This window comes from Dama dama, chromosome 22, assembly GCF_033118175.1.
Source record: "Dama dama isolate Ldn47 chromosome 22, ASM3311817v1, whole genome shotgun sequence".
Lineage (NCBI taxonomy): Eukaryota > Metazoa > Chordata > Mammalia > Artiodactyla > Cervidae > Dama > Dama dama.
In genome coordinates, this window is record NC_083702.1 from 3,192,050 (window position 1) to 3,217,244 (window position 25,195).

The 25,195-nt window shown below is 57.7% G+C and overlaps 1 protein-coding gene across 2 annotated transcripts in view; it reads right to left on the minus strand.

The window, feature by feature from the left end:
• Positions 1 to 25,195, minus strand: part of TBC1D22A (TBC1 domain family member 22A) — a 260,985-nt gene that overhangs the window by 54,853 nt on the left and 180,937 nt on the right. Inside the window, exons 10-11 of one of the 2 annotated variants that reach the window (XM_061124318.1) lie at positions 22,521 to 22,596; positions 9,219 to 9,346 (exon numbers count right to left, since the gene is read on the minus strand). In XM_061124318.1, coding sequence (XP_060980301.1) covers positions 9,219 to 9,346; positions 22,521 to 22,596 — 204 coding nt within the window. The remainder of the gene's footprint in view (positions 1 to 9,218; positions 9,347 to 22,520; positions 22,597 to 25,195) is intronic. The other variant, XM_061124319.1, reaches the window with a different exon arrangement.

Here is a 25,195-nt window from a genome sequence, read left to right on the forward strand (position 1 = left end):
CCACCAGGCACAAACTGCCGCAGTCCCGTCCAGGAGAGGGTCTGCTTCCAGCATCCCAGAGTCCCGCTCAGGGGTGATGCCTGCCATCTCCACACTCTCGCTGGAGGCCAGGCAGCCCGACACGCCCCCGCGCCCAGGCCTCTGCCCCAGGATGGACAGGGCCCAGCAGCTGAGTCACACTCCACTCGGGACCCATGGCCCACACACGGGTGAGTCACAGATGGTCCTCTTCAAACTCAGCCTTTAGAACAGTAACAAGACCAGCCCTCCCCAGCCCCCACTACGGCAGAAAAGCCAGGAAAACATGCTGGCTCCGCTGGGTGGGCACCTTCAGACCCGAGACCACGTGGGGTGCTGCTGAGGCCCAGGCAGAAACTGCACCTGCTCATCACTGGAATTCACTCCTCAAGGGAGAGGCGGCCTCTGGACAGCCAGGGTAAGACTGCCTTTCAGGGTAAGACTGCCTTTAGGGGGCTTCCCAGGTGGCTCAGAGGTGAAGAATTCGCCTGCCGATACAGGAGACACAGGAGACTCGGGTTCCATCCCTGGTCTGGAAAGATGCCACATGCCTCATAGCAACTAAGCCCGTGCTCCACAACCTCTGAGCCTCCACGGCCCGGGAGGCCCGGGAGCCTCCACTCGCGGCCCCTCCTGAGGCCCATGCACTCTAGAGCCCGTGTCCCCGGCAAGAAAAGCCGGTATAAGGAGAAGCCCACGCACCGCAACTCGGAGCTGGAGAAGACTCCTGAGAGTCCCTTGGACAGCGAGGAGATCCAACCAGCCCATCCTAAAGGAAATCAACACTGAATAGTCATTGAAGGACTGAAGCTGAAGCTCCTATGCTCTGGCCACCTGATGCAAAGAGCTGACTCAGTGGGAAAGATCCTGATGCTGGGAAAGAGTGAGGGCAGGAGGAGAAGGGGACGACAGAGGATGAGATGGCTGGATGGCATCACCGACTCGATGGGCAGGAGTTTGAGCCAACTCAGGGAGATGGTGAAGGACAGGGAAGCCTGGTGTGCTGCGGTCCATGGGGTCACAAAAAGACGAGACTGAGGGATTGAACAACTGTAACTAGAGAGAAGGCCCGCACAGCGCAGCTAAAACAAATAATTAAAAAAAAAAAAAAACCACCCTTTTAGGGAAACTGCAATTCTTTATAGTCTTTAGAAGAGCTTACGTTACTGTCCAGCCCGAGGTGTGCAAGCATCGCCAGGTGACGGACATAGGTGTGCTCAAGTTGGGTGAAAATACTACAAACTCAACGCTCAAGTGGAAGGCAGAACGGACCTTTGTACCCACGGCCCGAATGAGCTCAACGAGAGGCAGACTCAAAGTCAAGGTTTCTCAGACGCTCACGGGAAGTGGCCGTGGGGGCAGGGAGGGGGAAGCACCCAGCTGGGAAGGGCTGGGCCAGCCCCTACGCCCGTTCCCACCGCTCTCTGCCCTGTCCTGCCATCACACGGGCGAGGGAGACCAGCGCGCCCCGACTCCAGGGCCCGCGGAGGATGGGAAACCTCGCGGCCAGAACCGTGACGCGCTGGGCCAGAGCCTCTGCCCAGCGAAGCCTCAGCCGCCGCAGCGCAGAGCCTGGAGGCCACACCTGGGGCAGACGCGCGGGGTGTAAACCAGGCCTTCGGAGCTGGGCCGGCAGCAAGCACAGATGCAGCAGCCACGGACAGCGGGCGAGACCCCCGGACACACCTCGGCCTCTCGGAACCCCAGTTTTCTCTTCCAAAGCACGGGGAAAACGGCCGCCACGTGGGGAGGCCTGCGTGTCCGTGGGCTCGCTCGCCCCCCTGCCTGCTCTGCGGGCCCAGCCTGGGCGGGCGGGCCGGTGCTGGCGGCGGCAGTGGGCACAGGCGACTGAGTCCCCAGAGTTTACAAGTATCCACCGGGAAGCCACGGACCAACAGGAAGTTTATCCTCAAATACTGCATGGCGGCTACTAAAACACACCCAAAACCGGAGAAATTTAACAGGAACTACAGAAATAAAAACGGGACTAAGGAGCCACCACCGACTGCCTAGAACTCAGAAAAATCACGTTCATTGAGAGGCCCGGTGACGACGAGGGTGGAGAAAGCCTCACGCTCCCAGAGTGGTTTGCGTCGAGACCCTCGGAGGCGTCAGGACCGTTCACCCCGTGAATCTCTGAAGGGACTCGGTGCAGACAAGGCTTTAAGCACAAAAATCTCACATCACAGCGTCATTACACTGCAAGTCCACCCCACCACCTTTAAGTAGACGATAATATGTCCACAGGGCTGGATATTACGCAACCATTTAAACAATGGCTATAAAGACTAGGAACTAATACAGAAAAAAAGGAAAAAAAAACCATTATGACGGGATAATATAACAGATGCAGAGAGCACGGTCATGTGCAGTATGCGACTGTCGTTTAAAGAGCTGCTGAGAATAGAGGAGAAACGCCAGCATGCTTCCACAGCCGCTCTGCACGTCGAGTGGGAGGCTCTCGGGGGGGGAGTTTTCTCCTCTCTAATGCTTCTGCACACACTCTCATGGTGAAATAAAAGAATACAGAATTTCAGAAAACAAGCAGTTAAGGAAGGAGGCCTGTTGGGAATTTAATCACCATCCACAGGTTTATTTACAGCAATGCAACTGGTACCAGCAAGGGTGCCCGGATGCTCCGTGAACCCAGCTCAGGCCTGTACTCCGATCAGCGGGCCTCTACGACCCCAGCGGTTAAGTACAAGAAGCTCTGCGAGGAGCCAGGTTAACGGCTGGGAATCCTGATGCTCACACGGTGAGAAGAAGCCAACAGCTGGCCCAGGACACTGTCCTGAGATGGCAAACCCTGGGCCCCCAGAGTCCTGGAAGGAGGCAATCCTTGCCAGCAATGCCGAGTCATCTCCCCGCGGCCCCAGGCAGACCGCTGCCTCCTCCTCGTGATCATTAACTAAAGGTAACAGGAAATTGGACTGGAAATCTGGAGAACACTCCCCACCCTTGGGACACGTCGGACCAAGCTCCAGAACGCAAATCTGTGGCCTAACTTTTACTTTTTGAATTTCTTTCAGAGGATGTAAAAATCAAGGCAAGAGCAATGCTAGACCCTAAAAGAAGAGTCTGTAAACCCAGGGCACAGTGGTCAGGGGCTCCGTGTCTTGAGTGCCATAAAACGAGGGGGCAGACATCTCTGTGAGATAATCTCATTTCCTTTGGACAAGCTGGGGTTCCCTGGTGGCTCAGACGGTAGAGAATCCACCTGCAATGCAGGAGACCCAGGTTCAATCCCTGAGTCGGGAAGATCCCTGGAGAAGGGAATGGCAATCCACTCCAGTGTTCTTGCCTGGGGAATGCCATGGCTAGGAGAGCCTGGAGGGCTACAGTCCATGGAGTCGCAAAGAGCCGGATACGACTGCGAGTCACGTCTTCTTCTTGGATAAGTCGAGAAAAGTTGCAGGATTTAAACAAAAAAAATCAGTACAGAAAACTCATGTGCATTTCTGTACACTTGACAACAAATTATCAGGAAGAGAAATTAAGAAAACAATCCCATTTACAATTGCATCAAAAATAAAATACTTGGGGATAAATTTAATCAAGGAAAGGAATAATCTGTGCACTGAAAACTTCTGAAAGACACTGATAAATGAAGCTGAGGAAGACACAAAGAGACAGAGAGACATTTCTCACCCGTGGACTGAAAGGACGAGTGCGGGGAAACGTTCCTCTTACCCAAAGTCGTCTACAGATTAAGGCCTTCCCTATCAAAATTCCAAAGGCGTTTTTCACAGAAGTAGAAAAACAAACCTAGAATTTGTACGGAACCACAAAAGACCCCAAATAGCTAAAGCAATCTTGAGCTGGCCGACACTCTAATGCCACTTAGGAAAAAAGGAACACAAGCCAGAAAATGCACTTTCATCTCCTGTCTTTCAGGAAACCCGCAGGCACTGGCCCTCCTGGCTGCCCCCACCTCCACCAGCAGGTCCCCCGGGGTGTGGGGGGGTGCTGTCCCACTCACGGGGGGGCGGTGTCACTCCACAGATGCTGGGAGAGGCCACTTACGTGTCATCATGCGCACGGTGGGACCTCAGCCGAGTGCATCCCCCAGAGTGTCTCGGGGGTCGGGGATCCCGGTCACACAGGAGGCACACCCACTCCTGTGATCTGGGAGGAAGTCAAGCAGCTCTGACACAAAGGGCCCCCTCCCTCCCACGGCCCAGGCTCTCTGGGAGCTGGACGAGCCACCGCAAGCCCCACGGCAGCCGGCACCCCGCACCCCTCTATGTGGGCACAGGGCGTGCCCGGGCTCGTCGGGCCACTTCTGGGTGGTCTGTGCTGTTTAATCACCTGCTTCCCTCCCTGTGACTAAGGCCCCTCGTTCACGGTTGTGCCGCGCCAAGTTCACGGTCTGGGACAGAGTAGCTGCTAATCCTAACCTTTTGTCGACACGCGTCCCAGGAGGAGGCTCAGCTTCCCCGTGAGGGATTAAGGACTTGCGGAAACCTGTGAGGGCCCAGGTAATAAACACCCCGGTTTAGGGGAGGGTAATCGCCCAATTGCCATCCGATGATTACTATGTATTTTCATTGCCAAAAGATGCAATACAATTTCATGGTTACTTGGGCCTGTAAAATAGAAATACCCCCAATTTTTAAGATATGAAAAGGTTTATGACCAGGGTACTGTCAGTTCAACAATGAGTCCGTGGTACAAATGAGTCAACTCATGATGAAATTTAATTTCAGGAAAATTAACTCAATAAAGATGCCACAATTGCGCTTAAAGTTTTAATACCTATTAGGAGTTGTAGCGAAGTGGTGCAGGGCCACAGATGCCGCAGATCCATTTTCAGCTCCTCAAAATGCGACTGACTTAATACCTAATATATTCGTAATGGGGACAGTACTACAGAGAACTTCGTGCTTAATGACGGGGGGCCAGGATCTCAGCCTAACCCATCACAAGTGAAGAGCGTTTGCAATTCACAGGATATTAAGCTTTGTCTCCTGCGATGTTGCCGAGACTTATCTGATAGCACCAGGCTGCCGGCCATTTTAACAACCCCCCCAAATAAACACTTTATGTCCCAGTAAATATTAGTGGCTAGAAATTCTGTGGCTAACAAGTGCCTAGAAAAGCAAAACCAAGGAGGGGAATCTGGGTGCTGTCTATTGACCAGTCATGGTTTCTGACGCCAACATGATTAGAACATACTCACTGCAAACAACAGCAAAGTGAAAACCCAGAGCTTCAGAGCCCGAAACAGCCCAGGTCCCGGGCAGGTGTGAAGCACACGGGCAGCATCGGGAACACAGCTCTGGGCTGCTGCTCTCCGTGACCTGGGAGAAAGCAGCTTGGCGCCCGGGGCTGGCAGGGCAGCAGGCTAAGGTCTCCACCCAGGGACAAACACAGCGTCCAGGCCAAGGGCGTGCTTGACGGGGAGGCGGGGCGAGGCTGTTCCAGGCTGCTCAGAGCCCCAGGGTCCCCACCCCAGCTTCACGGGGTGCCTGCACTGCAAAGAAGCCCGTAGCCTTGGGCCCCCTTTCCCAGCCTCTGCAGGCAGCTCCCCATCTAAGCCCATGAAGAGCTGACGTCCAGGGCAGGAAGAACCCTGCCTCCCGGAGTTAGGAATAAAACCCAGCCTCTGCAAGGATCCCACCCCGAGTCCACCCAGGGCACCTGCTCGCCACGAGTGGGGTAGAAAGGCCGTGTGGAAGCCCCGGAGCAGCCTCGGCAAACATCTTCGAATAAATGGAAAGACGCCAGAATAAGCAACGCCACTCTCGAGGGGACAAAGGCAGTTTGTTCCAGAAAACTCAATCTCCTGAAGAAATGAATTTCATCAAAATCGGTGGAGAGGAGGAAATTTCAGAGTACATCGAATCTGTCAGTGACTTTTTTAAAATCTTTATCATAAGTAACTGGAAACACAGACGACGGGTGAGTCCTGAGCAGGAGTATTTCTGGCAGACGCGGCTGGAGCTCCCGCAGAGTCAGAGCTTCCCCACCATACCCACCCCCAAACCCAGACAGCACCGCTGCACGGCGGGATGGAGCGCACGTACAGACGGAACCCCGGTACAGACAGAGCCCCGGTACAGAGGGAGCCCAGGTACAGAGGGAGCCCAGGTACAGACGGAGCCCCGGTACAGACGGAGCCCAGGTACAGACGGAGCCCAGGTACAGAGGGAGCCCCGGTACAGAGGGGGTCCCGGTACAGAGGGAGCCCAGGTACAGACGGAGCCCAGGTACAGACGGAGCCCAGGTACAGAGGGGGTCCTGGTACAGAGGGAGCCCAGGTACAGACGGAGCCCAGGTACAGAGGGAGCCCAGGTACTGACGGGGCCCAGGTACAGAGGGAGCCCTGGTACAGAGGGAGCCCAGGTACAGACGGAGCCCAGGTACAGACGGAGCCCAGGTACAGACGGAGCCCAGGTACAGAGGGGGTCCTGGTACAGAGGGAGCCCAGGTACAGAGGGAGCCCAGGTACAGAGGGAGCCCCGGTACAGAGGGAGCCCAGGTACAGACGGAGCCCCGGTACAGACGGAGCCCCGGTACAGACGGAGCCCAGGTACAGAGGGGTCCCTGGTACAGAGGGGGCCCAGGTACAGAGGGAGCCCCGGTACAGAGGGAGCCCCGGTACAGAGGGAGCCCAGGTACAGACGGGGCCCAGGTACAGAGGGAGCCCAGGTACAGAGGGAGCCCAGGTACAGAGGGAGCCCAGGTACTGACGGGGCCCAGGTACAGAGGGGGCCCAGGTACAGAGGGGGCCCTGGTACAGAGGGGGCCCTGGTACAGAGGGAGCCCAGGTACAGACGGGGCCCAGGTACAGACGGGGCCCAGGTACTGACGGGGCCCAGGTACAGACGGGGCCCCGGTACAGACGGGGCCCAGGTACTGACGGGGCCCAGGTACAGAGGGGGCCCTGGTACAGAGGGAGCCCAGGTACTGACGGAGCCCAGGTACAGACGGAGCCCAGGTACTGACGGAGCCCAGGTACAGACGGAGCCCAGGTACAGACGGAGCCCCGGTACAGACGGAGCCCAGGTACTGACGGGGCCCAGGTACAGAGGGGGCCCTGGTACAGACGGAGCCCAGGTACAGATGGAGCCCCGGTACAGACGGAGCCCAGGTACAGACGGAGCCCCGGTACAGACGGAGCCCCGGTACAGAGGGGGTCCCGGTACAGAGGGAGCCCAGGTACAGACGGAGCCCAGGTACAGAGGGGGCCCAGGTACAGACGGAGCCCAGGTACAGAGGGGGCCCAGGTACAGAGGGGGTCCCGGTACACAGGGGGTCCCGGTACAGAGGGGGTCCAGGTACAGACGGAGCCCAGGTACAGAGGGAGCCCAGGTACAGAGGGAGCCCAGGTACAGAGGGAGCCCCGGTATAGACGGAGCCCAGGTACAGAGGGAGCCCCGGTATAGACGGAGCCCAGGTACAGAGGGAGCCCAGGTACAGACGGAGCCCAGGTACAGACGGAGCCCAGGTACAGAGGGAGCCCCGGTACAGAGGGAGCCCAGGTACAGACGGGGCCCAGGTACGGAGGGGGCCCAGGTACGGAGGGGGTCCCGGTACAGAGGGGGTCCAGGTACAGATGGAGCCCAGGTACAGACGGAGCCCAGGTACAGAGGGAGCCCAGGTACAGATGGAGCCCAGGTACAGAGGGGGCCCAGGTACAGAGGGGGTCCCGGTACACAAGGGGTCCCGGTACAGAGGGGGTCCAGGTACAGACGGAACCCAGGTACAGAGGGAGCCCAGGTACAGACGGAGCCCAGGTACAGAGGGAGCCCCGGTACAGACGGAGCCCCGGTACAGACGGAGCCCAGGTGCAGACGGAGCCCAGGTGCAGAGGGGGCCCCGGTGCAGAGGGGGCCCGGGTGCAGAGGGAGCCCGGGTGCAGAGGGAGCCCGGGTGCAGACGGAGCCCCGGTGCAGACGGAGCCCGGGTGCAGAGGGAGCCCTGGTGCAGACGGAGCCCAGGTGCAGAGGGAGCCCCAGTACAGACGGAGCCCCGGTACAGACGGAGCCCAGGTACAGAGGGAGCCCCGGTGCAGAGGGGGCCCCGGTGCAGAGGGGGCCCGGGTGCAGAGGGGGCCGGGGTGCAGAGGGAGCCCGGGTGCAGACGGAGCCCCGGTGCAGACGGAGCCCAGGTGCAGAGGGAGCCCTGGTACAGACGGAGCCCAGGTGCAGACAGAGCCCAGGTGCAGACGGAGCCCCGGTGCAGACGGAGCTCAGGTGCAGAGGGAGCCCCGGTACAGACGGAGCCCCGGTACAGACGGAGCCCGGGTACAGACGGAGCCCAGGTACAGAGGGAGCCCCGGTACAGACGGAGCCCAGGTACAGAGAGAGCCCCGGTATAGACGGAGCCCAGGTACAGAGGAAGGCCCGGTACAGAGGGATGACAGAAAGCTCTTCTCCCGGTCTCAGCTGATCAGGTGACAAGAAATGGACTTCTAAAAGACCATGTTTCAGTGGAGACAGGCTCTGAAGGCAAAATCAAGTGCAGCAAACAGACCCAGAGCAGAACGAGTCAGGACATGAGGGGCGGAGGACACACGTGAGCCCCTTCTGAGGGGGGACACAGGCCGGCCCCTGCAGGAAGGGAGGGCATGGGGCCCAGCACCTCGTGGGGACTCACACAGCCAGCACTGGAGGGGAGGATGTGACCAGCACTGGGGAGGAGGACATGGCCGGCCCCTGGGGGAGGAGGACACGGGGCCGGCCCCTTGTGGGAACTCACACGGCCAGCACTGGGGAGGAGAACACGGGCCCGGCCCTCGTGGGGACTCACACGGCCAGCACTGGGGAGGAGGACACGGCCGGCCCTGGGGGAGGAGGACACGGGGCCCGGCCCTCGTGGGGACTCACACGGCCAGCACTGGGGAGGAGGACACAGGCCCGGCCCTTGTGGGGACTCACACGGCCAGCAGTGGGGAGGAGGACATGGCCGGCCCTGGGGGAGGAGGACACAGGGCCCGGCCCTCGTGGGGACTCACACGGCCAGCACTGGGGAGGAGGACACAGGCCCGGCCCTCGTGGGGACTCACACAGCCAGCACTGGGGAGGAGGACACAGGCCCGGCCCTCGTGGGGACTCAGTGGCCGGCCCTGGGGAGGAGGACACAGGGCCTGGCCCTCGTGGGCACACACACGGCCGGCCCTGGGGGGAGGAGGACATGGGCCCGGCCCTCGTGGGCACTCAGTGGCCGGCCCTGGGGGAGACGCCCTGCGGCCTCACCTGGTAGGTGTCCCAGAGACGCACGGTGCAGTGCAGGGGCAGCTCCCGCATCAGCAGGTTGTTCATCCAGCGGAAGGCGAACTGCAGGTACCTCACCTCGTGCTGGTCCAGGTGCCGGTGCACTTGCGCTGCGGAGACAGACAGGCCTGCGGGGTCAGCAGAGCCCAGGCGTCTGCTGGCCTCCGCCACACCCCTCCCCTGAGGCCCCGGGCCTGCCGGAAACCCCCTCCACCCGCCCGAGCGACCCCCCCAGAGCAAGGACAGACAGGGCTCTTCTGGTCCGAGGGCAGCGCCTCCTCCCGCAGGAGCGCGGCAAGCGGCGGGGGCAGCGACGACCCGACGCGCCCGCGTGCTGAGCGTGTGCCCCGTCAGTGGGCCCCGCACCCCACCCCCAGAAGGGGAGCAGGGCCAGCCCGACCCAACGGGTGCGCGCGCCGGTGCAAGAGGACGGTGGACATGCAGGGACGCGTGGCGAGCAGTAGGCGGCAGAGGGCAGGGCCAGGCCCCGCGGGCACTCAGGACCTCCACCCCCAGGGCAGTCGGGGCTCGCGGGGTTTTAATAATCGGGAAGTCAGGGCCGACTCCCAGGTGACTGTTCAGGGGTTGTGGCACCCTGGGCGTTGGTTCACGTCCTTTCTTCCCACACAGCAAGGCGGCGGCTCGCCGGCCAAGGAGCCATCGAAGGCCCCCCAGAGTCCCCCCAGACCTCAGTGCTCAGGGGGCAGGACCCCGTCTGAGCCCAGCGACTCACACGGAGCCAGGCCTGGTGCATGGCGAGTGCCCGGCACGAGTGTGGATGGAGTGGAGCTGGGCTGGAGCCGGACGTGGCTCAGAGGCAGGGGCGGGGCGAGAGCCACGGATGAGCTGCCCGGGCCCCCCAGCCAGGCCCACTTGCCTGTGGGGCCAGTGGCCTCATCGACTGAAGCAAAGGGGGACCATTTAGCAGCAGGGAAAACAAACAACTCCAATAAGTGCCTGGGAAGCACTCGACACTTTTCTAATGTAAACGGGCGAGCAAACAGATAGGGAAGATTAAACACAGGCTTCTGAAACTTCCCACACTGAAGGAGCCCAACCCAACAGTCAGAATGGTCCCTTTCTCTCCTCCGCAGCTCCACCTGCGTCCGACCCCACCAGGCGCCGGGGAGGCCGCCCCGTCTCAGGCTCAGCTGGAGAAGCTCACCCCAGCCAGGGTGCCAGGACCGACAGCCCGCTGGGCAGCTCCTGCCCACGGCATGCTCGTCTGGGCCCGTGTGAGGGCAGGGAGGGGGCCCGGCCAGGGCGCACGCAGCGGCACAGACTCAGGACTGTCCCTTGCCGCGTCCTGAACGGGGCCCACAGACCTGCCTGGTGCCTCCCGGTGCCAGCACCCTGGGCACAGCCAGGGCGTCTCCAGAACGAGGCCCACGGCGTCAACTCCACAAGGATCATGGGCCAAGGTTCCTCATGGATCAGCTCTTTCTAGGACGGAACGGGGGCCTCCACGACCCCAACACCTGTGACACTGAAGTCGCAGAGAAGGCAAGGTCGGCACCCTGCCCTCCAGGAGCTCAGAGGTCAGAAAGAGAAGTGCACCTCCGAGCCCCGGGTCGTCTATTTCATCGGAAGGGGCCTGGGCTTCTCTTCTGCCCGACGCAGCCCCGCACTCTGGAAAGAAAAGAAGTGGGCAGCCCCGCGACCACCCAGCGGGGACGCGAGCTTCAGCCGCGAGGCTCTGCAGAACCTCGGGGGGCTTCTCAGGGAGCGCCTGCCTAGCAGCCCGCCCCACCCAGGCCAGGCCATTCTGGCGGACTCGGGACCAAAGGAGCAGCCGAGCCAGGACAGCGGCGGGCACCCCGTGATCACGTGGAGGTGGCCGCTCCTCACTGAAGACCTACTTTCTCTGAGAGCAATGATGAAGACGGGTACAGTGGGCCGGGCACTGCCCCCCTCCCCCGCACCCCCAAAGCCCCCAACTCACACAGTGAACATCAGGGAGGCTGCCTCCTGCTCTGAACGTGCTGAAAAACGGACGCCTAAGCTCGAGCCGTCACTTCACTTACATGCATTGGCGCCAGTGTATATGCTGGAGTCTTTTTTCCTGTTTTATAACTTACTGTGGGCAGATGCTCTGTCGCCGGTAAAGGTAATTTGCCTAGTGATAACTCTGGACTCGAAATTTCCATGTCACTGGAAATAAGAGGGGTCGTGCAAGGAGGGAGCAGGCAGGTGCGATGACCGTCATGGCTCAGGCCCTCCCGCAGCAGGCCAGGCACTCACTGCCGCCGGGTCACAGGACGCTGCTCCCGGCACCCGAGGCGGGGGCGTCTGCAGGCCGGGAGCACTGCCCAGATGGCCCGTCTCCCTCGGTAAAAACAAACCACACAGACGCACTGCGTCCCGAGAGTCACGCCAAGAGGGAACACGCCATGTGTCCCAGGGACAGCCCAGCAGCTGCAGGCTCCCAGCCGCACGCAGACCTGCCGCGACCACCCCCAGGGGCCACCAGGAGGACAGAGGGCCCGCTGGGAGGGGGCCGGGGGGCCGGGCAGGCAGGGAAGCAGAGCAGGGCCCAGGAGCCACGACCCCACTCCCCAGGCACACGGCGCCCCTGCAGCAAACACCTCACCAGCCCCGCATCGGGTGGGGAGCAGGCCTGAGTCTGGGCCTCTGGCCTGGATACTCCCTTATGGAGATGAGAGCCTGGCTGGACGGGAGGAGAGACCTCCGGTTACAGTGTCGGGAGGGCAGGGCTCAGACCCCCAGTCAGCTTCTGGAACGTTCTCCCGGCACAGAGGACTGCACTGTTCCCTGAGTGGTGACAGGGCGTGACTGCAGGTGGAGCTGGGAGCTCGGACCAGCCAGGGAACCCACCCACAGGCGGGCTCACGAGGACCACAGCCCAGATCCACCCCAGGGCCACCTCCACAGAAACAGCAGGAGCCTCCTCTGCCTTCTTGAGAGGGTTTACTGGGGGGGCGGGAGGACTCTGCACCCCCCCACCCGCCGTGAGGCTGCTGCTCCCGCCCTGACTTCCCAAGGATGCGGGTTCTTTACGGGGAGGGAGGTAAAGACACTCATTCTCTCCAGCCACTCATAACCACCTACAAAAACGGCCTCGGGAATCATCTCGAGACCGGCACTGATGGCCCACACTCAGAACCAAGACGAGTCTTTCTTCTTAAGGTCGAGGGGAATCACTCTACCACTCTATCTCGAAGTCTCCACTTAGAAGTTAATTAACTGGTCTCGGTTTGGCGATAAACCTGGAGCATCGGTCTCGGGTGGAGCATCGCAAAGATGTCATCACTAAAGGGCAAAGAAGCTAAATCACCGAGCGGGACCTCAGGCACTCGCCTCTCATCACCCACCGGGGTGGTCATCATCGCTTCCCGAGTGAACACACCCCCAACCTGAGCAGCCAAAGGTGGTCCCAGTGTGGCCTGTGGAGCTGGAACCAAGGCCGGGGCGTGTCTCTCTAGCACCAGCACCCACCCGCCTCAAGGCCTTCAAGGGACAGCCCACCCCCCTCCTTCCTGGGGCTGCCAAGTGGGCTGGATGTTGGTGGCCAGGCCGTCTGAGGACCTCCCTCTAAACGGAGAGTCTTTTACGGTCCGGTGTAAGTACAGGCCTGGAAGGAAAAACTCCCGGAGCAACTGTTAACGTTCCATGTCCTTGCTCAGGACAGAACGTCCTCGCCAAAGCCAAAGGATGCCGCAGCTCTGAGCCTTAAAAGGCCCCTCGAGTCCTGCCGGGGAGTTGAATGTGGTCACACCTGCCGGCTGCCAGCCCCAAAGCCCTCCTGGGACCCAGCCAGCCCCAACACGGGAGGAGAGCTGGCTCCTGATTGTAGGAAAATAAATCTCTCTCTACTGGCTCAGGTGGGACATCTGAAAACAAGCCTCAATTGGGAGGAAAACACAAAGGGCTGGGGAGGCACGGAGGCCCAGAGAGGACGGAAGAGAGGGAACAGAGCCGGGGAAGGCAGGTCCCCAGGTGGCAGCCCAGCCCGGCTCGCCCCAACAACACCCTGGCCCTGGAGACAGCGGGAGGGGCAGCAGGCCTGAGCTCGAGGGCCTGGGACCACAGAGGGAGCCTCTGGGACTGCACTCCTGCAATCAAGGCAGGCAGGGCCAGGGGCGGAGGGCAGGGGGCAAGGATCAGAAGGCAGGGGGCGGAGGGCAGGGAGCAGGGTTACAGGGATGCTGAGCCTCTGACCCTTCATGGCAGGCTGGCCCAGGCCCTCCCACACAGCGGAGCCGAGTCCTCCTGAGCACTCAGGCAGGCATCGCCCCTCCCTGAGTACCTGACGCCCCTGGGGGTGCCGGGAAATGCATCTGAGTGGTGGTCCCTGGGGTCAAGGCTCTGGAACAGACAGCAAGCTGCCTCCACAGCAGCACGAGGGCAGGGAGCGGGAGGAGCCAGCCAGTCCAAGAGGCCTCGGGCCCCAGTGTGGAAGGCCCCGCTCGGCCAGTGGTGGGAGGATTGGGGGGGCAGGGGGTTCACGCTGAGGCGGGACACTTCTCAGGGAGGGTTGGCCCTCTCCCAGCAGCCAGGGCCCGCCGCTGCCTGCCCTGAACATGCAGCATTGCTCTGTCCCCTCTAGGGATGGTGCACCGGCTCAGATCACGAGCTTTCCCACCCGTCCTGCGGCCTAACGGGCAAGAGGGGTGGGGATGAGAGAGTCTCGGCAAAAGACAGGCCTCCGAGGAAACCCGCGCGGTGCCATGAACGTCCAGAGACTAGAATAACCAACCCGGAACTGCTCTAACCCCACGCCCACCAGGCTCCCTGTTAACGGGGAGCTTCGTCTTCAAACCTAAGAGAAGCAATGAGGCCCCAGACGCCGGGGATGCCCTCCTGAGCCGGAAGCGCAGCAAACACCCTCCTGGTAATTCAGCAGCCGGTACTAAGCTTGCGGGCACGGTGGGCGCCGTGCTGGAGGCCGGGACATGGGGATGCGGGCCCCGGCAGGGAGCCAGGAGAAGGGACGTCTGCTCTGACCTGCTGTCCCCGTCCATCCTCACAGGCAGCAGAAGGCATAAGGTGCCGGCAGGGGGCCCGCGAGGAAGGCGGAGGCCTGGCGGTGGGTACTTCCCAAGGCGCGGCCACAGGCCGCCTGCCGCCCCCCAGGGAAACGTGGGGCGGGGCGGGGCACACACGACTCTGCGCCAGGACCCACGGGCCCCCGCGTGGCCGGGAGACGGCTGGATGGGCTCTCCAGTGTCCGGCACCAGAGCTGGATGCCACACAGAGACCATCCTGTCGCCAGGGGACAGAGCGGGCAGGGCTCCCGTCACGGAGAAGGTGAACGCGCCGCGTCCCGGAGGGGCTGTGAAACGCCAGCGCAACGCCGTAGAGAAAGAACTGAAGGCGGGGCAGGCACTTAATAAGGCTGCAGGCGCTTAATAGACACTAGCCGCCATTACTATGATGATGATGACGATGACGATGATTAGCAGCAGCAGCAACCAAGTTATCAGTGATGGAGGCTGAACTAGAACCTAGGCATTTATACATTATTTTTTAGACTACAGGAAACTTCCTTACTTTTTTTTTTTTTTGGACTAACTAATAGATGGCATCACGACTCAATGGGCATGAGTTTGAGTAAACTCCGGGAGTTGGTGATGGACAGGGAGGCCTGGCCTGCTGCAGTCTATGGGGTCACAAAGAGTCAGACACGACTGAGCAACTGGACTGAACTGAATAGATCCCTCTTCCCCAAAATGCAACCACACATGTGGGTTTTCGGCTGACGGCACGTTAAGCCGACTGGACGCCTCCTAGGAGAGTGAGAGCCCGTGGCCACCTGGCGTCCGCTGGCCCCAGGCAGGCACAGCACGGAGCCACTGGAACGATCAGGATGCTGGCCACGGGGACCAAGCCCCGGCCTGGGACAGGGAGACGGCTGGGGAGTGGCGCACGGAGGCGCGGCGGCGCTCACACGCCTTCCTGGGCCCAGCGTCCGTGCCCATCGCTGCGACCCCAGGGCCCACACCGCCAGGGAGACGTGGCCGCTGTCCCCCAGGCTCACATCAGCCAGGCCGGGGCCTACTGCTTCCAGCAGGGGAGCGGAGCGCGCACTGCTCACTGCCGCTCACTGAATATTCCACGGGCTGGGGTCGCTCCGACAACTGATTTATCCTCTGCTCTCCGAAGGCTCACCTTGTAGCGGTAATAAAAATATTTTCACTTGGGTGGTAATAAAGCTGAATCTAGTTTACTAGCTGTAACTGAATTCTATCTTGAAAGAATAAGTCAATTTTAACCTTACAATGTAGTTGAGACAGCTTTCAGAGAAATTTCATTAAAATCGCATTTAACCTAAATTTAAAAACACAGGGAAAGGGAAAATGCTCACGCAGATTAAGGCTTTAACACAAGAAGGTAGGACTATTCTCCATCAATGCATATGGGCGTTTTTCCCCCCTAAGGGTGAAAGTGTAATTGCTAATAATGATGGCAGGCAGCTTCCCCCTGGAGCCCCCGGCCTGCCAGGCAGTATCAGCCGCACTAACAGGCACCCTGGGCTGGACCAAGGAGCCTGCCGAGGGAGGCTTCCTGCCAGGTCCCACACGCTGGGCCGAGCAGATTCCCCAGACTAACCCCCAACCAAGGAGGGCTAGCCCGCCCGCCGTTACCTGCCCGCTCTACAGTGGGTAAGATTAAAGTGATGACGACATGATACGGGCACAGAGCTGGCTGAGTTCACGATGTGCCCAGTGCTGTTCTAAGCATCTCACCTGCACGGCTCTCCCAGGGAACTATACTCACCACCCAAACCCACCGCCAGGCAGCAGAGCAGGAATCTGAACCCTCCGGATCCCGCCCTGCGCTAAGAGGTGGCTGGTCCAGGACAACCCAGAGACGTTCAGCAAGAAGGATTTCCGAGGAGCCCAAGGCAGGCCCCAGGTCCATTCCTCCTCGGACCCTTAAGCAGCCCACCGTGTCCACTCATGGAGCGGCAGCCCCGTCAGCAGGACAGAAATTCAGCACCTCCCTTCCCTCCTCCCCCCGCAGCGCAAGGTCAACCCGTCCCTCAGGTTCCCACCAGCTCACATGCCCCCAGCTTGTCACCACTCTTTAGCTCCCAGGATGACGGCCCCCAAGGAAGGGGTTTCCATGGCCTCCCAAGAAGGACAAGCGTCTGCTCCCGCGGGGCACAGGGGCACCCGGGCGGGTGGCCTGCCCACCACACACAAGCCTGCACGCCTGCCTCCACCCCACCCAGCCGCGGCCTCTACTTCCTGCAGCTTCAGAGCAGGTGAGCGCGCTGAGAGCCTCCGAAGTGCAGGCAGATGGGCGGCCTTTTTGCAGATCAGCCCAGCACACAGGCCGACACAAGGTGTGGAGCCAGGGAGGGGAGAGAGGGACCCACGCCGGCCGGGGCCCCCAGCCCCGTCCCCAAGCAGCTCTGAGTTTCGTGGGTGCCAAATAATGCACCAAAGACACCAAAAATGGTTCATTATTGACCTGAAATTCAAATTGAAGGGCGTGTTCTCTTTATACCAAGTCTGACGGCGCTAAGCCTAGGTAGGATTCCTCCCCTGTTTTTCCTACAGGAAGAGAAAGCAGAGCTTGGAGGGTGGTCCCAGCCTCCCCAGATAACCTCGGGATGATTTAGAGTGTGGACAGAACTCCCTCTGGGCCACAGTCACCGGCCATCCGGTCCAGACTGGCCCCTAATGACAAGGTCTCTCCTTTCCCCCCTGGCCCACTGGGGCCTCAGCTTTAGGGACCCTCCAGAGCTGAGAGCAGAGCCCCGTAGACCGTGGCCTGCAGAGGAGTCACGGGCCTTTGGGAATGGGAGTGCCTGCCTCTTCCCCCCGGCTCCCCAGGCTGCCCAGGACAGGCACTGTGCCCACAGGCTCCCCAACCAGGAACCCCCCACGGGCACCCCCCTCTGTGCCCACTTCATTCCCCGTGGGACAACTCGCTCATCTGTGAAGCAATTCTCTAAGATCTGATTTTCAGTCTTCTGAAAAACCCCAGCATGGACATAACCAGATTTACACATCTGCTGAGGCCATCTTCAGATATTTCTTTTTAATACTGAAATAGGATCTCATGGTTTTTTCATCAAAAGATATGGCAAATATTCCACTTACATTATCTCGTGTCAGAAAAGATGCGTGAGCTCAGAATACAAAGTGGGGGCTCCCCCCTCCAGGGGCTGGGTGGCCTGGCCCCAGGATCTAGCCACAGAGGTCTGACTGCAGCCTCTCCACAAGCAAGGCCAGGGGCTGAACCTAGGGGCCCCTCAAAGGTTAACATCGGATGTAACAAACATAATAATAAATGCGCAAGGCGTGTCACTCAGATACACTGCAAAAAATATAGAATTTCACTCAGTGTGTGTAAACACGCCAGGTGTAACATGGAGTTAAAATTCAGCTCTAGAGCTTTGTATGTTAAAATCCTATCAGGATTTAACACGCTGGCGTGTTAACGTATGTTTATTATTGAAGCACTAAATTACTAAATGATTGGTGTGAACTGTTAATTTTACGCACAAGCATCACTCCCTAAATAGGGAGCAGACTGACATCAGCAGAGGTGCTGAGGGCACGCGTGCTTGCCTTTGCCCTGTTCTCTCCACCGTGCCCCTCCCCTGGTAACAAAGCCCGCCTGGCCCAGAGCACGTGGGCACATCCCTGTCCTCCCAACTTTCCACTTTCGTTGCAGCCCGTGACTCGGTTTGGCTGATGAAATGCAGCTGAGCGCTGGGGACCACTTTCTTTCGAAGCATTAAGAGTCTATGAACAACCCCCCAAGATTTTCCCTCCATCACAGGAACCAGGCCAGCAAACTCCTGAAGGCAGCTCCTCTACCAGCCTGAGCTCCCAGGAGAGGACTACACGGGCCAGAGCCCCGGCCAGGCCACAAACGATGTGCCCTGTGGGTGGGACGCGGCTGAGATTTACTCGCTATCTGTGGGGGTCAGATGCGCATCCCTGGTAGCTCAGCGGGTAAAGAATCCGCCTGCAATGCAGGAGACCCTGGTTTGATTCCTGGGTCGGGAAGATTCCCTGGAGAAGGGATAGGCTACCCACTACTCCAGTATCCATGGGTTTCCCTGGGGGTTCAGACAGTAAAGAATCTGCCTGCGATGCGGGAGACCCAGGTTTGATCCCTGGATTGAGAAGATCCCCTCGAGAAGGGCATGGCAACCCACTCCAGTATTCTTGCCTGGACAATCCCATGGACAAAGAAGCCTGGTGGGCTACAGTCCATGGGGTTGCAAAGAGTCGGACACGACTAAGCCATACACACATATGTGGGGGTCAGGGTCATGGTAAGGGTTAGGTCTGTTCGGCCGGCAACAGTGGTATCTGGCTTCCACCCAATGCAGACTTTCACCCTAACCTGCCGACACTCTTTTTCCCACAGATGTTTTGCACTGACAACCTGATTGCCTGCTGACAGGATGGGGTGCTGACCTGCAGCCTTCCGGGAGGTCTGAAGACCACAGGGATGGTGTCCCTGGTTAAGCGGCAAAGGGAGGTCTGCGCACTTGGCCTGCTGTCCTTCCTGAGTACACAGCTTCTTAGAAGCAGTGAGAAAAAACAATTCAGATCTAGGTGGCCTCTTGGACTTTCAAATTCATTCTCGGATATGAATATTTTTTGCTGGATGTAGACCTACCCGCTCCAGTGTTCTTGTCTGGAGAATTCCATGGGCAGAGGGGCCTGGTGGGCTACAGTCCGTGGGGTCGCGAAGAGTCGGACACGACTGAGCCCCTAACACTCCACTTCTCAGACTCCAGGCTGACAGCTATAGTCCTTTCAGCACGTGGACGATACTGCTCAGGCTTCTGCTGAGACGTCAGTTCTCACACAGCCGCTCTTAGAAAACAATCCTCTACTCCAGCCGCTTTAAGAATTAGCTTCGAATAAATTTTACTCTTGTGTCTTTATCTAGTTTTCTCTTTATTCTCCTGGAAATTCAGTGGGCTCTTCAATCTGTGAATTGGCTTATTTCAGTAGTGCAGGAAAATAAATCACTATCTCCTCAAATTCTGACTCTCTTTCTCTCCTCTCTATGACTCTAAATAAATAAATAAATACGAGGCTCTCTGGCCATACCCTCAATATCTTTATTTTTTATATTATCCATTCTTATCGCTCCATGCTTTATTTTGGCTATTTTCTTCCAACCCATCTTCCATTTCACTAACTTTCTCCATAGCCATGTCGAATTTGTTAACTCTGTACCCTGACTTTTCAATTTGGTTATCATATTTTTCATCTCTCATGTAAAATCATAATAGTTTCTCATTAACTGGGCAAATATTTTCAAGACTCTCTATTTTATATTTCTTCATACACAGTAAAGAGAATAGTTTCATGGCCTATGCCTAAGAATTACAGAAACTTAACATCTTGTGAGCCTTGTTATCTGTTGTTCCTATTTGTTCTCACTTAAGAGGTCTTGAATATATACTTAGCTTTGACTATGCATAGACCATTTTACATGGGAAAAAAAAGAGAAACAAAGCTAGAATTCTCACAGAATTCTCACAGAAGAGGGCCAGGAAATTTTTGTCTCCTTTTTAGCAGTTCAATGCTTTTAAGAAATGTGTTTTCCTTTTACCTTCTTTCTTTGCTTTTTTTCTCTCTTTGCTTCTGCTGCCGCTGCTGCTAAGTCACTTCAGTCGTGTCCAACTCTGTGCGACCCCATAGACAGAAGCCCACCAGGTTCCTCTGTCCCTGGGATTCTCCAGGTAAGAACACTGGAATGGGTTGACATTTCCTTCTCCAATGCATGAAAGTGAAGTGAAAGGGAAGTTGCTCAGTCGAGTCCGACTCTTAGCGACCCCATGGACTGCAGCCCATCAGGCTCCTCCGTCCCTGGGATTTTCCAGGCAAGAGTACTGGAGTTGGGTGCCATCGCCTTCTCCCTCTTTCCTTCTACACCCCACCCAATTTGCTTGTTTGTTGGCTTCAAAAAATAATCTTATCCATTGTTGCAGTCTCCTGGGTGAGAAATCTGGTTGGAGTTTACGCCCATCACCACTAGAAGTGGAAGGTCCCCCTGCCCTCACCTCTTATATCCCCAATTAAGTGGCTCAAGGCTCCACCTCTCATTCTGTGGGAAGTTCTAAAACTGCTGCTCAAAGATCAGAGGTGACTCCCCTGGCGCTTCTCATTAGCCAGCCTCCCTCTCTCGAGACGATTACCACCCGACAGGCAGTCTCTCAGGCCACTGCCCGGCACCCTTCCACCTGGCCCCCATTACAGACAAAACGTTCTTTCCTCAGTCATGCCAGCTTTCTGTCTATGGAGCAGACTTTTCTAAAGATTTGGGGGTAACAGAGAGCAGAGTGAAGCACGACTCAAAACAAAACTGCCTGAGAGTGCTTCCAAGAAAGTCTTTAGCCAGTCGTCACGGCGAGAAAGTGAGACAGTGACCCCGACCCTCCCCTGACCTTCCGGCCCCTTCTGCGGCTCCCCACCATCCGCACTGCCCCCCGCACAGTCCAAGCCCACAGAGTCGTCCTTCAGGAGAACAGTGAGCGAGGGGGGCCTGGGACGCCTCTCCCAGGGGCTGCTGATGAGAAAGAGCCCAAACCCTCCCAGTGCCGACACTTCCTGCCTAAAAGGCCCAGCAATTCTTCTGAGGCCATCACAGAGGTTCTTTCAGGTCTGGCTGGAAGAAGAGTTACAGACAGGTTGCCTAGCTTAACCTGCTACCAGACAGGGCCTCCTCTGTTGTGAAGCGCCAATCATTCAAACAGAACCACCGCAGGATGAAACCACCCTCCTCAGAAGCCACGGCAAAATAAAAATGGGGTTTACTAAAAAGCCCAGGCCTGGCCGGGATTCCTTTGGTTGCTATTGGTGCTCTTTTAAACAATCACCCAGTGAATCTCTGATGTGCTGCTTCTGAACCACAGCACCAGAGAAAGTCGATTCAAGCATTTCCCGAACTGCGGCCCTGGAACAAGTGAGCACTAACCACACGTTTCCAACCCCCACAGAAACGCAAAATCCACCTTCTTGGAGAAACAGCAGAGGAACCACCAAGTGTAATTCACGGTTCTTGCACGTCGTACTTCAAAGATCCAAATGAGGCTGGGGGGTGCGGGGAGGTGTGAAGCTGATGGCAGGGAAAAAAAACCCAACAGCATCTGACAAAGATGTCCCCGCGAAGTTAAGAACAAATATACATAAATGCAGTTACATAAGCAAAAAAACTGTGCTGTGAATAGGTGGCTGCCAAGCCGCTAAATATACTGAATCAGATAAAGTATTATTGGAAGAACCGTGCAGAACTTCATAATATGGAAATTAGGTAATAACCATTAGACACAGCTGAAAATCAGATTCAATCAAGGGACAGAATGGAGTTGATAATTTGTATGACTCCGTTTTATAATGTCATTCGATCGTTTCCCAAAAAAAGAGTCTTTCTTGGTAAGATGGGGATGGATACGCTGTCTGCTGCTAAGGGAACAGCAAGGGCAAAGGGGACATCCACACCCTTGGAAGGCGGCCCTGGAACACCGGCGGGTGGCGGGTCTCCGCTTTGAGCGGAGTGCGACTTCTCTGCAGATTCGGTGAAGTCACCCGTCGCGCTCACGTGGGGCTCGGGGTGACAGAGCCTGCCTCTCCCCGGAACAGCGCCGCCTACCGCCTGGTGTCACAGGCCCACACCCGGTTCTGCATGGTATCACTCCGTTAACGCTCTGCTCATTAATTTAACAAACGCTCAGGAGGGTACGCTTGGAATGGGCCAGCATCATCTTTCAACATTCATTTAATTAAACCCTGCTATTGCAATGTGACAGTCAGCACATCACAGGGGGAATTATTTTAAGGACAAAGGTAGAAAGTATTTCAAAGCCCCCACTTACACATGAAAACGTAATCGAAAATGGCTGGGCACACACTACGATTTTTCTGTAATATTAAAGATGTTATTTTCCCACTCGTTAATTAATTGGATTCCGTGGAGAAATTACGCCGGCATCCTTGATAGCAAAATGACGTGCAGAGGCAGGAACACTGGGCCAGAGGCCGGCCATAAACAACCAGGCTGCCGCTGGATGATGACAACCACCGGCCTTAATAAGAGTGAGGGCTGCCTGCTTCGAGGACGCGCTCATTACTTCCTGTGAAGGGACGGAGCTGAACTCTGATTATATCGCCTTCATAAAGGGAACGGGAATGGCTCCGGCCCCAGCAGCGCCCAGGTGGCCCCAGCAGAAGGCGCAGCAGGGGTGGGGGGGGGGGGGGGGGTCCCAGGATAACCGGGTGAGCCTTCCACCCTCTTCTCCCCCGCCTCCCAAGAAGAGGGGCGCTTCAGACGCGGGCTTACCGTCAATGCGGCTCACGAGCTCTTCCAACATCTTCACTTTCATCTGAATCCCAGGTTGGGCGAATGTATAGTTGTCCTGAGGGGAAAATAACAGGGAATATCATATGCATGGAGGAAAAAACTGGCTTTCCAAAGGAGAACAGGCAGTGGGGACGAAGGTGGATGGTTAGACAAGAGAACGAATTCACAGAGCGACCCATGCACACAGCGTGAGGCCGCGTCACACCACGCGCGTGCAGGCTGAGCTGGGAGGTGAGCGCTGAAGCTTCCCCATGTCACCCACTCTGGGGAGTATTTACTGGGACATTTCTATATGTAAAGGCAGAGATTTACATTTAAATGGAACAGACAGCTCGCTGAGGGGCAGAGTCTGCCGGGAGTTGCTCTGGCCAGCAGAAGGGCAGAGTGCGCTCAGCACTGCAGGGGAGCTAATGGGAACCAGGGACCTGCTGGCGCTACCCGCGTCAGACCTGCCCTCCGAGGGCTGAGGACACGGTCACGGTGTGAGCACGGAGGGACCAGGGGGCTTCAGTCTCAGGCACTCAGGTGAAGAAGTTCATAAACTAAGACAAGAAAACCAGCGCAGCCAGTGGGCAGGGGCAGACCTGGAACGAGAACCCAGCTCGATGCCTTAGATGCTGTGTGACATCAGCAAGGAACAGCACCTCTCTGGGCTTCAGCGGCATCATCTATAATGAGAATGGCAACGCTGCCATGGTACCGCTCCGAGGCTTCAAGGAGGCACGGTCACCAGCAGGCGCCAAGGCTTCAGGAACAGGAAGCCCGGTGCCCTCACTGTCACGACCAGAGGACACACGTCGGCGGGGGAGGAGGGTGGCGCCTACCACGTGCTGCCCCAGGGCACCCCACAGAGCAGCCCTCAGGAGCCTCAGCCCACGCTCAGGGACCGCTCTCAGGATGAGGCTTTCAACTGCACTCCTGCAGTGACAGACTTGCACTGGATGATTACGGGAGGCGGGGTAGTGACCCCACCAATACCCAGGGCCTGATTCCCAGCAAGGTGCTGGTGAAGGTTGCTAATCAACCCACTGGAACAGGGAAAGCACCCAGTCACCCAGGTGGGCCCGGTGCGGTCGGGGCCCTCGGACCTGGAGGCAGGAGCATCAGCATCAGAGAAGTGAGGACACCGGTCCCCACCTGGAGGATGGACAGAGGGGCCAGTAGACCAGCAAAGCAGGCTGGACAGAGGCCAGCGAGCAGCTCTCCCCTGGAGCCCCAGGAAGGACGTGGCCCGGTCCACACCTTGACCCGGCCACCCCGCCCCAGGGGCAGGTCCGCCTTCTAACCTCCAGGAGGTTGTTGTTCAAGCGCTAAATGGTGTCTGACTCTTTGTGACCCCGTGGACTGCAGCACACCAGGCTCCTCCGTCTTTCACCATCACCCAGAGCTTGCTCAAACTCATGTTCATTAAGTCGGTGACGCCATCCAACCATCTCATCCTCTGTCGTCCCCTTCTCCTCCTGCCCTTAATCCCTCCCAGCATCAGGGTCTTTTCCAATGAGTCAGTTCTTCGTATTATGTGACCAAAGCATTGGAGCTTCAGCTTCAGCATCAGTCTTTCCAATGAATACTCAGGACTGATTTCCTTTAGGATTGACTGGTTTCATCTCCTTGCAGTCCAAGGGACTCTCAAGAGTTTTCTCCAACACCATAATTCAAAAGCATCAATTCTTCGGTGCTCAGCCTTCTTCATGGTCCAACTCTCACGTCCGTACATGACTACTGTACATGACCTCCACGACTGTGAAATGACAAATCCGTGTGGTTTCAAGCCACAAGGCGCTGTGCCTGTGGGTCCTTGAATATGAGTGAGTGGGTCCTGTTGGTTCAGGCAGGCATGCGCTGGGCTGGTGCTGGGAGACGATGGCTTGTCCTCGGGGAGACATGGGTGGAAGGGGATGGGGACGTGGGAACAGCACCCCCACACCACCTGCCCCGGGATCTGGGTGGGGGGAGGGCTCCAGGAGACACAGCCAGGAGGAGAGGACGACCTTCATGCCAGCAGTGATGTCTGAGGGCGAGCAGTCAGATGTGGCACCCAGGGGCTCCTGCACTGTCAGCACTCTCTGGGCTTAATGTGTGTGTGCACACAAGCACGTGCACACACACACACAGGAACACACACAAGCACGTGCACACACACACACAGGAACACACACAAGCACATGCACACACAGGAACACACATGTGTACACACACACGGGCACACATACACACGCACACACAAGTATGTGTACACACACAGGTGCACACTCATACACACATACACTCATACACACGCACACACACTCATACACATGCACACACACACAAGCATGTATACACACACATGGGCACACAGTCATACACATGCACACGCACACACACAAGCATGTATACACACATCGGGCACACAGTTATACACATGCACACGCACACACACAGACAAGTATATGTACACACAAAGGCACACACTCATACACACACACACATGCGCAAACGGGCGCAAACACACATACACATACACTCATACACATATGAAGGCACACAAGCATGTGTACACACACGGGCACACACATGCATACACAAACGTGTGTAAACACACATGGGCACACACACACACAGGCACACACACACATGCATGCATACACAAGCATGTGTGACACACACAGGCA